This window comes from Mesoplodon densirostris, chromosome 10 (assembly GCF_025265405.1).
Source record: "Mesoplodon densirostris isolate mMesDen1 chromosome 10, mMesDen1 primary haplotype, whole genome shotgun sequence".
Taxonomy (NCBI): Eukaryota; Metazoa; Chordata; class Mammalia; order Artiodactyla; family Ziphiidae; genus Mesoplodon; species Mesoplodon densirostris.
Window position 1 is genome coordinate 63,743,173 of NC_082670.1, and position 14,911 is coordinate 63,758,083.

At 43.6% G+C, this 14,911-nt stretch overlaps 1 protein-coding gene across 1 annotated transcript in view; it reads right to left on the reverse strand.

Moving 5' to 3' along the window:
- Positions 1 to 14,175: 14,175 nt before the first annotated feature.
- Positions 14,176 to 14,911, reverse strand: part of GASK1A (golgi associated kinase 1A) — a 38,179-nt gene continuing 37,443 nt past the window's right edge. The window contains exon 5 of the mRNA XM_060111471.1: positions 14,176 to 14,617. Coding sequence (XP_059967454.1) covers positions 14,407 to 14,617 — 211 coding nt within the window. The 3' untranslated portion in view covers positions 14,176 to 14,406. The remainder of the gene's footprint in view (positions 14,618 to 14,911) is intronic.

Consider the following 14,911-nt stretch of genomic DNA (forward strand, 5'->3'; position numbering starts at 1 on the left):
TTTGAAAGCTCTAACAGGACTTTCAAGCACCCGGACTCATTTGGCCTCCCTGCTCCCCTCTCCTTAGTGTAACCTCAAGGTTACAAGAAGGCTGCTGTAGCTCCTGCCATCACAACAGAGACCACTTGGAAGAGGAAAAAGGACTGGAAGCAAAAAGAACTTTCCTGGAAGTCTCACTCAAAACTTCTGTTTCCGGGCTTCCCTGGTGGCGCAGTGGTTGAGAGTCCACCTGCTGATGCAGGGGACACGGGTTCGTGCCCTGGTCCGGGAATATCCCACATGCCGCGGAGTGGCTGGGCCCGTGAGCCATGGCCGCTGAGCCTGAGCGTCCGGAGCCTGTGCTCCGCAACGGGAGAGGCCACAACAGTGAGAGGCCCGCGTACCGCAAACAACAACAACAACAACAACAAAAACTTCTGCTTCCATCGCACTGGCCACCCCATCTACAAGGGAGGCCCCCAAATGCAGCTTTTTGATTATTAAGGGAGTAAGGGAGAATGGATATTGGGTAGGCTGCCATGAGGTGCAGACTTTTTGGAGGACAATTCAGAAATAGCTATCAAAATTTAAAAATTTAAATACACTTACCTCTTGACTCAGAAATCCTCCTGCTAGGAATTTATACTGGAGATGTGTCCTCATATATGTGCACGTGCTTACACACCACAGCTGTTTCTTACAGCAGGAAAGGACTCATGGACATGCATTTTCACTAAGTGCAATGTCTCAGTGAATGTCAGGCTCTGACCCATCCGATTAGCAACTTCTCTTCCCGAGGAGGAGGTCGGTAGAGACAGGGAACAGGAATGGGGCTGGGGGTTCCGTCTCAGCCAAAGTAGTAAAGTAGGGAGGGGAGCGTAAATGTTTCTCTGCAGCCCTTAAGAGGATGCAGAATGGGATTTATTAAGGAATATTAGGTGGCTCAGAGATTCACTGGGGTGGATGAGGAACAGACTCTAGACTGGTTTTCTAGGAACAATTCCCGCAATGTCTGAGAACAGAACTGCCCAGGGAGCAGCTGCCTCCCCACCTCTGGGATCATGCTGCTCTGCCAGGGGATGGAAGCTACCACTGACTCTGCCAGCTATAGAGAAACCACAGTCCTCTGCTACCATTTCCTCCGGCAGGGGTACCACCTCATGGCGTTCTCTTCCTTCTTCCACGTTTTATAGGGTGCATCTGCTTGGTGGAGGCTTGGTCCCAGGGATCCCTTGTTGCAAAGTCTGGGAGATGGAGTTTGTATTTCTCCATCTCCGGTGTGGACAGCCTGGTGGAAGGGGGTTGGAGTGAGGGCAGAGTGGGATCCTGATGAGTGCAGACTTCTGTATCTGCTACCCTCACCAAGCACCTCATGTAGCTGCTTTTCAAAAGACAGTCCCTCTCATAAGAGGAATTCTCTTGCCAGATTTGAAGACATTTTTATCTTTTTACATGGCAGCATGAAAATCAGATAGAATAAGGCTGTGAAGCTATTGGCCAATGTCTGTCATATGGTAAGTGTTCAGTACACGTTAACTATTAACCAGGAAGGAGGTACCTTTCCAGCTGGCCCTTCAAGGTTGGGGGGGTGGGAGTTCCAACCCAAGGTGCTTAAGGAGAACAGGCAAAGAGAGCGGGGGGAGGATCCATTAATGAAAGTGTTCATCTTTAATTTTTTTCTTCCTGTGGTCCATCTCACTTCTCCCCGAGCGTCTTTTCATTCTGCAAGAATGACCAACTTCACTTACCATCGACTCTACCTATTGAAACCTCTGAATGAGCCAGCCCTTCACAAGACTCCAGAGTTGTCGGTAGTCCCTGACTTAGTTTCTTCTGTGTATCTCCATCAGCCTTCACCATTTTTTGGTTGACTCTCCAGAGGCAGCATGACTAGAGAATGTACTATATCCACGTGAAACCTCAGAGAGACAGCAAGATGGATAACGTCTCTGCCTTGGATGATGCCCCAGATGAGCTCAGTTGCTTAGTTGCCCAAGGAGACTCTATTTTTTTTTCAAACTACCTAAACAATCCACACTGTGCACCACACACAGATTCTAGCAAGAGAATGTCTGCTGATTAGAGCGGTAGTTGGTTTGTGGAGGCCCAGCTATAGGCAAGTTGACTTTCACGCAGACGCGATGTGGAACAGCACTGCTCACTGCTGGGAATCTCCCACTGAAGTTAAGAGGAGCTCTGGGTCTCTAATTCTACATGGGGAACACCATCCTTCAACAATTTCCTTCATTCAGCAAACACTCTGTGCAATATATCATTTGGGGGTATTTATCAGTGTTTTGGGGGAATTTTCAATGTGTATTTTCAGACTACATAACCTCAGAGAAGGCATTTGAGCCAAATGTCTTACAGTTGTCTTACATTCGTCAAAGACAAGGTTGAAGGCTTGCTGGCTTTGCTTCCTTTAATTTTGGAAAAACTCTTCTAGTCTGATTGAATCTACCTGATTCATAGCCAAGCTAGAAGGGGGCAATCATCTGAAAGACATTCTAAATCATTCTGGAGGAAAAAGAAACCCTCTGTTTGTCCTGCTGTCATTAGATTGCCGTCACAGGAGAAACCGCCAGCCCTCGGCCTGAGTTTGGGGGGATGAAAACCAGGCTCTTGAACTTGCTCTGTCCCATATTTTGTTCCTCTGTCAAGAACTTGATCCTGGCTTGTGAAACAGACATTCTGTAAAAGCAGAAGTAGTAATAAGGCTGATGTCACCAGTGTGGCTTAAAGAGCAAATGATCTCACTGGCATATGAAGATTCATCAGTTCAGAAGAGGGAGATTATTCCTGAAGATGAGAGAGGAGAATTCTTTTTTTTTTTTTTTTTTTTTTTTTTTTTTTTTTTTTTTTTGCTGTACGCGGGCCTCTCACTGCTGTGGCCTCTCCCGTTGCGGAGCACAGGCTCCGGACACACAGGCTCCGCGGCCATGGCTCGCGGGCCCAGCCGCTCCGCGGCATGTGGGATCTTCCGGGATCGGGGCACGAACCCGTGTCCCCTGCATCGGCAGGCGGACTCTCAACCACTGCGCCACCAGGGAAGCCCAAGAGAGGAGAATTCTTAAAAGAAAACAAAGATAGCTTGTTGGAACAGAAAAGTCATTCCAGGGCTTCCCTGGTGGCGCAGTGGTTGAGAGTCCGCCTGCCAGTGCAGGAGACACGGGTTTGTGTCCCGGTCCGGGAGGATCCCACATGCCGCGGGGCGGCTGGGCCCGTGAGCCATGGCCGCTGGGCCTGCGCGTCCGGAGCCTGTGCTCCGCAACGGGAGAGGCCACAACAGTGAGAGGCCCGTGTACCGCAAAAAAAAAAAAAAAAAAAAAAAAGAAAAGTCATTCCATTCCTGGGGCAGAGAAGGAAATCCAATACAGGCTGCTCATTTCCCACATCTGCCCTTGGAGTTTGCACACAGAGCTCGCTCCTTGTTCCTCCTCCAATGCCAGACTTCCAAAGCCCAGTGAACACACCAGATGCTGCATATACCATCTGGATCATCCCCACCTACAGGAATCTCTCACTCCTCTATGACTTTCATTTGTTGTATCATTCTCTTAAGTTGGGTTCCCCCAAAAGAAGAATTTGAGAGAAAGTAGTTTATTTGAGAGGCGGTACCAGGAAGCTCCAGCCAAGGGCTGGAGAAGTGATACAGGAAGGGAAAGAAGCTAATATAGGGGGAATTAATACCACCACTGTGGGAATCAGTGTCTCAGTCCCACTGGGGAGCTCTGGAGACTGCACAGACCCCGCCTCACTGTCATCTTCCCTGAGTGGGGTAGGAATGGAGGCTTTTATCCTTCACCTCCTATCCATTTTGCAGGAGCTGTTTCTAGGAGCCTCAGAACTTCCTGCCCTGCACTCATGGAGAAAGACGTCAGATGGAGAATCCCAGGTGTGTTCCTTAAGAAACCATCATTATACAAGGGAGTGGGGAAGGTTGAGGGGATGTGGGTAGGCAATGACAGCATCTGCTGTACGTTCCCTCCTTTATTCACTAACTCATCACTCTGTATGAAGCCCTGTGCCAGATCCTGTAGCTGCAATGAAGAACAACACAGACACTATCTGCAATCTCCTGGAGCTTAAAATCTAGCAAAGAAGTCCAATGTTGATTAAATAAGCATGCAAGTATATAATAAAATCAGTGAAAAAGTGAGGTAGAATAAAAGAACTGCGAGTTCAGGGAAAGGATGGCAGGAAAACATACTCTGCCTTGAGAAATCATGGAGGGCTTCTTTGAGGAAGATGTGAGAGTTATCTAACTAGAGGTGAGAGAGAGATGGGAAGAGCATTTCAGGCAGAAGAAATAGCATGTGCAAAGTCCCTGAGGCACCAGGAACCACAGTAGTGAGGCTAGAGGTCAAAGAGCAAGAGGACAATTTGGGGCTAAATAAGGCTAAAAAGGTAAGCATGAAATGTACTGTGCAGTGCTGTGTAAGGTGTGCTCGAGGTTTTGGTCTCTGTTCTACAGCAGTGGAAGGCATTGAAGATTGTTAAGCTAGGAAGTGATGTAATTAGATTTTTAAAAAAGAAAAGATAGTTGCTGGGCAGAGAATGGGTCAGAGTAGGAAAGAGTGGAAGAAGTCATGAAGTCAAGAGTTGATGGCAGGATTTCTGCTCCAGCCCAAATAGAGTAACAGGGACCAGATTTATCCTCTAGCCTGAAATAGTAACAAAATTGAACAAAGCATATGAAACAATGGTTTTTAAGACATCGAGCATGCTTAACGATGCACAGTGATCCCTGAGAGAGAATAAACAAATGAGGTAGAGTTTATAATTTCCCCAGCTTACTGCATGGAGAGTTTCTAGGCCAAAAGAAAAGGAAACCAGGCAGAGTCCTGAGTTGAGAAAAAGAGCTGGAACTCTTGGGGAGCCAGAGCAGCCAGAGTTCAAAGGGCAGAGTACTGGAGAGAACTCAAACAGAGGGAGAGAGTTCTAGCCATAAAAAAGAATGAGATGATGCCGTTTGCAATAACACAGATTGACCTAGAGATGATCATACTACGTGAAGTAAGTCAGACAGAGAAAGACAAATATTATATGCTAATACTTACATGTGGAATCTTAAAAAAATGATACAAATGAACTTATTTATAAAACAGAGGGCTTCCCTGGTGGTGCAGTGGTTGAGAGTCTGCCTGCCGATGCAGGGGACACAGGTTCATGCCCTGGTCTGGGAATATCCCACATGCCGCGGAGCGGCTGGGCCCGTGAGCCATGGCCGCTGAGCCTGAGCCTGTGCTCCGCAACGGGAGAGGCCACAGCAGTGGGAGGCCCGCGTACCACAAAAAAAAAAAAAAAAAAAAGAAGAAAAAAAAAGAGAAATAAAACAGAAATAGACTCACAGACATACAAAACAAACTTATAGTTACCAAAGGGGAAGTCGGGGGAAGGGATAAATTGGGAATTTGGGATTAACACTCTACTATATATAAAATAGATAAACAACAAGGACCTACTGTATAGCACAGGGAACTATATTCAATATCTTGTAATAACCTATAATGGAAAAAAATCTAAAAAAGAAAAAAATATATATATATGTCACTATGCTATATGCCTGAATCATTGTAAATCAACTATACTTCAATTTGAAAGATTATAAAATAAAGTAAAAGAGAGAGTTCTAGAGCTCTGGATAGGGTCTCCTTCAAATTTTTGGTTGAATATCGATCAGTGTATGTGTATGAGGAAACTCCCAGAAGCCAAAGAAAGAATCACCTAAAAGGATTAGAGGGAATAGTTCCCAGAGCTCACACGGGGCTGGGAGATTGCAAACCTCCCTCTGAATAATTAATAAGACAAGCAGAGAGAAAATCACTGAAAATGTAGAAGACTTGAATATGTAAGTAAAAATATAGAAGACAACCAACTTGACCTAACTGATATTTAAAGAATACCCCAAATAGTAGAATATTCACTTTTTCAAATGAACATGGACCATTTACCAAGACAGACAATATTTTGGTGCATAAAATAAGTCTTAATAAACTTAAAATGGTTCAAGTTAAAAGTAGGTTCTCTCAGGCTTCCCTGGTGGCGCAGTGGTTGAGAGTCCGCCTGCCGATGCAGGGGACACGGGTTCGTGCCGCGGTCCGGGAGGATCCCACGTGCCGCGGAGCGGCTGGGTCCGTGAGCCATGGCCGCTGAGCCTGCGCATCTGGAGCCTGTGCTCCACAATGGGAGAGGCCACAGCAGTGGGAGGCCCAAGTACAGCAAAAAAAAAAAAGTAGGTTCTCTCACCAAAGTGGAATTAAATCTGAAATCAATGATGAAAACATACCTGGAAGATCCCCTAATTTTTGAAAACTAAATAACACAGTTATAAATAACTCATGGATCAAAAAGGAAATTAGGGCTTCCCTGGTGGCGCAGTGGTTGAGAGTCCGCCTGCCGATGCAGGGGACGTGGGTTCGTGCGCTGGTCCGGGGGGATCCCACATGCCGCGGAGCGGCTAGGCCCATGAGCCACGGCCGCTGGGCCTGCGCGTCCGGAGCCTGTGCTCCGCAACGGGAGAGGCCACAACAGTGGGAGGCCCGCGTATCGAAAAAAAAAAAAAAAAGGAAATTAGAAAGTATGAATGGATGAAAACAAAAACCCAACATACTAAACTTGTGAGATGTCACTAACAGTACTTAAAGAGAAATGTATAGCACTAAAGGCCTAGGTTAAAAAAAAAAGTTTTCAAATTGATGAATTCAGCTTCTACCTTGAGAAACTTAAAAAAAAAAATTAAACCAAGAGTAAGCAGATGAAAAGGAAATGATAGATCAGAACAGCAGGAATAGAAAACAGAAAAACAATAGAGAAAAATCAATGAAACCCAAAGCTGATTCTTTGAGAATATCAAAATTTGTAAGCCTTTAGCAAGACTGAGCAGAATAAAAAGAAAAATTAAAAGATTACCAATACTATGAATGAGAGAGGCGACATCATACAGATTTCACTGATATTAAAAGGTTGATAAGGAAAAGTTATGAACAATTTAATGACAATAAGTTAAAAACCATAGAAACTTGAAAGATACAAAGTATCAAAATTCTAGAAAAAATAGATAACTTGATAACCCTATAAAGTATCCCTTAAAAGAAAAATATTAATAAATTGGACCTAATCAAAACAAAAAACTTTTGCTCTTCAAAAGATACTGGTAAGAAAATGAAAAAGGCAAGTCACAGACTGGGAGAAAATATTTGTAAACATATATTTGACAGAGGACTTGTATTTAGAATTTATAAAGAACTCTTAAAACTCAACAATAGAAAGACAAACATTTTTTATGAATTTATTTATTTACTTTTGGCTGCATTGGGTCTTCATTGCTGCATGCGGGCTTTCTCTAGTTTCAGTGAGCGGGGGCTACTCTTCGTTGTGGTGCACGGGCTTCTCACTGCAGTGGCTTCTCTTGCTGCGGAGCATGGGCTCTAGGTGCCTGGGCTTCAGTAGTTGTGGCTCACTCTAGAGAGCGCAGGCTCAGTAGTTGTGGTGCACGGGCTTAGTTGCTCCGTGGCATGTGGGATCTTCCCGGACCAGGGCTTGAACCCATGTCCCCTGCATTGGCAGGCAGATTCTTAACCACTGCGCCACCAGGGAAGTCCCAAGACAAACATTTTTAAATGGGCAAAGATTTGAGCAGACACTTAACCAAAAAAGCTATGTCACTGGCAAATAAGCACATGAAAAGATGCTTGGCATCATTAGTTATTAGGGAAATGAAAATTAAGAACATAATGAGATACTATTACTCACATATTAGAATGACTAAAATTAAAAAATTATACTAAAAGCTGGTGAGTATGTGGGGCTATTGGAACTATCATATGCTACTTAAGGGGAATAAAATGGTACCACCACTTTGGAAAACAGTTTGGTAAATGCTTAAAAAGTTACACATACACCTACCACATAATTCAGCCTTTCACTCCTAGGTATTTAATTAAGATAAAAGAAAGCAAACATCCATACAAAGACATGTACCAAATGTTCACAGCAACTCTACTCATATAGCTAAAGTAGAACAACCCAAATATCCGTCAAGAAGTAAATAGATAACCTGTGGTCTATCTATGCAATGAAATACTACTCAACAACAAAAAGGAATGGACTAGTGATATCAATAACAACATAAATATGCTGAGTGAAAGAAGTCAGACATACTGTATGATTCCACTTAGGTAAAGTTCTAGAAACCACTGATCTGCTTTCTGTCTATAGGGACAGAAAGCAGATCAGTGGTTCCCTAGGCAGGAAGGGCTGGAAGGGCAGGAAGAAATGATTACAAAGGGACATGAGGAAACTTTTGGGGGAGTGAATGTGTTGATTGTTTTGATTGTGGTGATAGTTTCATGAGTGGATACATATGCCATAACTCATCGACTTGTATACTTTATATATGTGCCATTCATTCTACTTCAATTATATCTCAAAAAGACTATTTAAAAAATAAGGGTCGATGTGGCTTAGACCAAGTTGTTGGAGACGGTGGAGATGAAGAAAAGTAAACAGATTTAACAGATATTTAGCAGGTAACTGGCAATAGTTGTGATGGATTGCATACAGGGAGGAAAGGAGAGGGAGGTACCAAGGCTGTCATCTGTATTAATGGCTTGAGCAATTGCTTGGATGTGTGGACAATCACTGAGATGGGGAAGGCTGGCAGAGGACTATGTAGGGAAAGATGATGAGGTCAGGTCTGGACATATTGAGTCCGAGGAACGATTGAGACATCTAAGAGATGTCAAGCAGGTAGTTGTAGGTCACTATGTTGGAAGCTTAGAGGAAGTGGTCTTGAGACACGGCCTTGAAAGTCTTTGGCACTGATATAAAATTACCATATACTTTAATTTAATGTTTTGTGTCTGTACACTTTGTATTCTCGTTTGGGTTGTAAGCTCTGTGGGTGCAAGATTTTTAACTTATGCCTCTACCTATGTCACACCACCCTTTTATACCCACTTTAGTAGAAGCAGCACGATGAGGTGGGTGATGCATGGAATTTAGAATGAGAGGCCTGGCTTCAACATCTGGCTCACCACTTACTAACTGTGTGACCTTGGGCAAATTGCTTGTTCTCCATAAATGGTAATAATATTAATAGGATGTATTTCATAGGTTACTGAGACATCTTAATATGATAATATAAGCTAGAAACCTGTTGAACCTATCTAAGCCCCAGTTTTTTCCTCTGTAAAATACATACAATGATACCTTCTTATCAGTTGGCTGTTGCTGCACCACAAGCCACCCCAAAATTCACAGGCTTACAGTAACAGTCATTTTTTATTACAACTCCTATGTGTGTATGTCAGGCAGCGGACTGCCCTGGTTGACCTCCGTCGGTTTGCTTATGAGTCTGTGAGTTGACTGCGGCAGCTTAGCTGGGGCAGTTCTCTTACATATGTCTCACCCTCCTCCTGGATCCAACGGACTTGGGCAAGCGTGTACCTTCTCAAGAATGTGGCAAAACAGCAAGAGCACAGGCCCAACTGTATATGCGTGCTTTTTCACACCTCTGCTTGTACCGTGTCTGCTAACAATTCTTTTGGCCGAAGAAAGTCACATTGCTGAACTCAGAATCAAGGGATAGAAATGTACACCACGCTGCTTTGAAGTGAAAAGGCACATGGCAAAGAACACAGGTAGCGATAGGTCAAGAATTGGGGCAGCAATCCCATCTGCTCCCTCTACAAAACAAAATATTTTCTTGTAACATATGTAACATGCCTATCTCATTATATGTTTTCAATAACTACATCTGCTTCCATCTTCAACACATGTTGGATTATCGACTCTGATTTTAAGGGTAAAAATAAATTGGTTCCAGGCATTTGAATCTATCCTTGCTTATTATGAAGCTTGGCATATTATATAAGAGAGTAATAATTAACAGTTTGGGTTAGGCACCTTCACACACAGACGGTGGCAATGTAAATAGATACAATCTTTTTGGAAAGCAACTTGACAATATGTATCAAAAGCCTTAAAAATGTGTACCCTTTGACTCAGAAATTTTCATTATGGCAAGTCTACCCTAAGAAAATAGGAGATATATAGACAAATGTTTATGTGTAAGGATGTTCACTGAAGCAATATTTAGAGTAACAAAGAAAAGGAGGATAACGCCAGATTAATTTGTTGCAGGGGAAAAAAAAAAAACCTCTCATTGAAAACAGATAAGAAGGCTGGACTAAAACAAATCTGTTTGGGGACTGGAGAGTTACCAAGACAGTCACAGTTTGAGGATCTGAGATTAGAGATATATGGAAAAGTAATTAAGGTGAGTCTGAAATTCTATGCTGTTTTCCCCTCAAAGCATATGTGGGCTCTTGGATGGTACAGCCAAATAGACTAAGCAACAAAAAAATGCTCTTAAGTGACACAGAATCTGAGCAAAGATGTCAGCAGTCTGAGGAGGGGCTGAGGAGGCAAAAGTTAGAGTTCCAAGCTTTTAAGAAAGCTATGGCTTGAGAGGCTAAGATCCTCTCAGTGGTACAGAAAAATGACGTGTTTACTATCTCAAGGCATTCACCAGTTCACAAACAGTGCAGGCTGAGAGAAACAAAGCAGAAAGTGGCAGCCAACAGAAGTTCTGTGGCCTCAGAAGGATGGGAGATAAAAATCGGTTTTGAAGTCCTGACAAGAAAGACTCCTGGGACTTCCCTGGCGGTCCAGCTTCCACTGCAGGGGGCGCAGGTTCAATCCCTGATTGGGGAACTAAGATCCCGCAAGCTGCGTGGCCAAAAAAAAAAGGAGAGAGAGAGAGAGAGACTCTGGTAGGTACCTCACGCTTTCAAATGGAACTCCTAAAGGCCTGTACCCTAGGAATAAAAGTGAACTAAAAGTAAACCAGGGCTTCCCTGGTGGCCCAGTGGTTAAGAATCCACCTGCCAATGCAGGGGACACATGTTCGATCCCTGGTCTGGGAAGATCCCACATGCCGCGGAGCAGCTAAGCCTGTGCGCCACAACTACTGAGCCTGCACTCTAGACCTAACGAGCCACAGCTACTGAGCCCACATGCCACAACTACTAAAGCCCACGTGCCTAGAGCCTCTGCTCCGCAACAAGAGAAGCCAACGCAATGAAGAGTAGCCCCTGCTCGCGGCAACTAGAGAAAGCCCGCATGCAGCAACAAAGACCCAACACAGCCAAAAATAAATAAATAAATAAATTATTTTTAAAGTTATTTAAAAAAAAAGTAAACCAAATCTTATAAAGACTGATAGCCAATCCGTTCTGTGATTGGATTAAAACGATCTATCCTAATTCTACCTGCCTGCCATAAGCTAAAGGCTCATTTAGAGCTTCTGCAATATTTTATACACAGTGTCTGACATTCAACCAAAATTCCCAGGATATCGAGAGACAGTGGAAGGAAAAAATCAGACAATATAAATAGATCCAGAGGTAGGCAAAAATATACAATGGAAAAAAGGGAAAAAGAAAAAAACAGTCTCTTCAGCAAATAGTGTTGGGAAAGTTGGACAGCTGCATGTAAATCAACGAAGTTAGAACATACCCTCACACCATACACAAAAATAAAGTCAAAATGGCCTAAATTTAAGACATGACACCATAAAACTCCTAGAAGAGAACATAGGCAAAATATTCTCTAACATAAATCGTACCAATATTTTCTTAGGTCAATCTCCCAAGCCAATAGAAATAAAAGCAAAACTAAACAAATGGAAACTCATCAAACTTACAAGCTTTTGTACAGCAAAGGAAATCATAAACAAAATGAAAAGACAACCTGTAGACTGGGAGAAAATATTTGCAAATGATGCGACAAACAAGGGGTTAACTTCCAAAATACACAAATAGCTCATACAATTCAACAACAACAACAACAAAAACAACCCAATCAAAAAATGGGCAGAAGACCTAAAAAGACACTTCTCCAAAGAAGACATACAGATGGCCAACAGGCACATGAAAAGATGCTCAACGTCATTAATTATTAGAGAAATGCAAATAAAAACTACAATGCGGTACCACCTCACACTGGTCAGAATGGCCAGCCTTAAAAAGTCTACAATAACAAATGCTGGAGAGGGTGTGGAGAAAAGGGAACCCTCCTACACTGTTGGTGGGAATGTAAATTGGTCCAGCCACTATGGAGAATGGTACGGAGGTTCCTCAAAAAACTAAAAATAGAGTTGCCATATGATCCAGCAATCCTAGTCCTGGGCATATATCCAGACAAAACTATACTTAAAAAAATACATGCACCGCTATGTTCATAGCAGCATGATTTACAGTAGCCAAGACATGGAAACAACCCAAGTGCCCATCAACAGGCGATTTGATTTAAGAAGATGTGGTATACATGTGCAATGGAATATTACCCAGCCATAAAAAAGAATGAAGGGCTTCCCTGGTGGCGCAGTGGTTGAGAGTCTGCCTGCCGATGCAGGGGACACGGGTTCGTGCCCCGGTCTGGGAGGATCCCACATGCCACGGAGCGGCTGGACCCGTGAGCCACGGCCGCTGGGCCTGCGCGTCTGGAGCCTGTGCTCCACAACAGGAGAGGCCACAAGAGTGAGAGGCCCACGTACCACAAAAAAAAAAAAAAAAAAGAATGAAATATTGGGACTTCCCTGGTGGTCCAGTGGGTAAGACTCCATGCTCCCAATGCAGGGGGCCTGGGTTCAATCCCTGGTTGAGGAACTAGATCCCACATTCATGCCACAACTAAGAGTTTGCATGCTGCAACTAAGAAGTCCACATGCCACAACTAAGACCTGGCGCAGCCTAAATAAATAAATAAATATTTTTTAAAAAAGAATGAAATATTGCCATTTGCAGCAACATGGATGGACCTAGAGAATACTATACTTAGTGAAGTAAGCCAGAGAAAGAAAGACAAATATTATATATCACTTATATGTGGAATCTAAGAAATAATACAAATGAATCTATATACAAAACAGAAACAGACTTGCAGACATAGTAAACAAACTTATGGTTACCAAAGGGGAACAGGGATGGGGAAGGATAAATTAGGAGTTTGGGATTAACAGATACAAACTATTATACATAAAACTCATAAGCAACAAGGATTTACTGTATAACACAGGGAACAATATTCAATATCCTGTATAACCTATAATGGAAAATAATCTGAAACTATAGATATATAACTGAATTACTTTGCTGTATACCTGAAATTAACATGATATTGTAAATCAACTATACTTCAATAAAAAATGAAAATTAAAAATAGGTTTCCCTATCAGATGAATTAAAAACAAAAAGTTTGAGAATAGCAAGTGTTGATGAGGTGTAGGGAAAACAGTAAGTCCCCTACCCTCTGTGTGGGAGGGTAAATTGACACCACCATTTTGGAGGGAATTCGGCAGTTTCTCTGAAAATAAAGAATGCCCATATACTTTGATGCAGAAACCCACCCATAGAAACCTAGCTAGCAGAAATACTTGCACACCATGCAAAGATGTTCACGGCAGCATTGTCCAGAATGGGTGAAAAGTCTGAGCCATCTAAATGTTCATCATAATGAGAACAGCTAAATGAAATATGATACGTCCCTGCCTGGGAGTTCCATGCAGTCATGAATAAGAATTGGGTCAACCCAGATGGCAGATAGAGAACATAGTAAATATAGTAAAGTACAAATAGTGAGTTGACAAACAAAGGTATCCTACTTTATTATATTTTCATTTGCATGCAGTGTGAGTGTGACTAAAATGCATATCACATCTCTAGGGGGTTTCTGGAACTCTCACTTTTTATCTTACATGCTTCTATTATTTATGAATCTGTTTTTAGTGAGCATGTATTACTTTCTTAATTCTTAAACCAAAAACATAAGTGAATAAGGATTGAACATCTAAAGCCTATAAAGACAAAATGCTTAGTGTTTCATTTCTTGGACCTGAGTTCACTTTCAGCCAGAGGAGTTCTGGGCCACAAGTACAACTCTGTGAAAATCCTTTATCAGGCTCATCTCATGTATGCATGTGGGCATACACACATACCACACGTGCACAACTACCACACACCTCTACACATGCACACACACACACACACACACAGACTTGTCCAGCTCCACATGTGATGTGGAACGCACGACTTTACAGTACCTAGGGCAGTTCATAGAACACTCTTGTGTATTTATTGGTGCAAGGGAGTAAATAGCCAGAGCTGAGCAGGCAGAAAAGAATGTGATGAGACTGAAAACCCAACACCCACCACCTCCTCCACCATCTCAAGCAGATGACACGTTCTGTGGAATCCATGGTGCCCTCCTGATTTCTGGCTTTTCTCTTTTGTCTTCAAGATGGGTAAACCCAGGAAAATGTGGCCGTGAGGATGCGCACTTATCCACTCAGGTCATGTCGTGAGATGCCCCCCCTTCTTACCCCTGCAGTGAGGTGAGAGTCCCGCCCAGACCGTGGGGGGCTTATGGGCCCTCGTCCCTGAAGAGTGTCAGGTTGTGCATCTGGATGTGGTTCAGCAGGACCTGTCCTCGCCGCTCCAGGGTCTGCAGGACCTGCTGTAGGCCCTGTTGCCCGCCTTGGCTTTCCCAGAACACCGGGTCTGTCTGCAGCGACTTGAGCAGCATATTCTGTAGACACCCTGATGCGAGAACCTTCACGACAGACTCAGGAAACCTGAAGGAAGGTCCCCCAGTCCCATAACAGAAAGGAAGAGCAAAAGCCATCTCAGAGAGTTTCCGTGAAAGGCCAGGCCAGTCGGCCAGAACTTGCACAGCTCGGGGCCCGCAAAGCCAGCCCGCAAAGTCTCTGGGGCCACCTGCTGACTAGTTATCCAGGAACCCTTCCACCCGCTCTGCAGTGACAACAGGCAGGGGATAGAGCTTTTGATGGGTCCCACCCCCCTGAGTGGGTGAATCCACTCTGCTGGCCCGGGTGAAGTGAGGAGGAGCCCTAGGAAGGCCCAGCTGC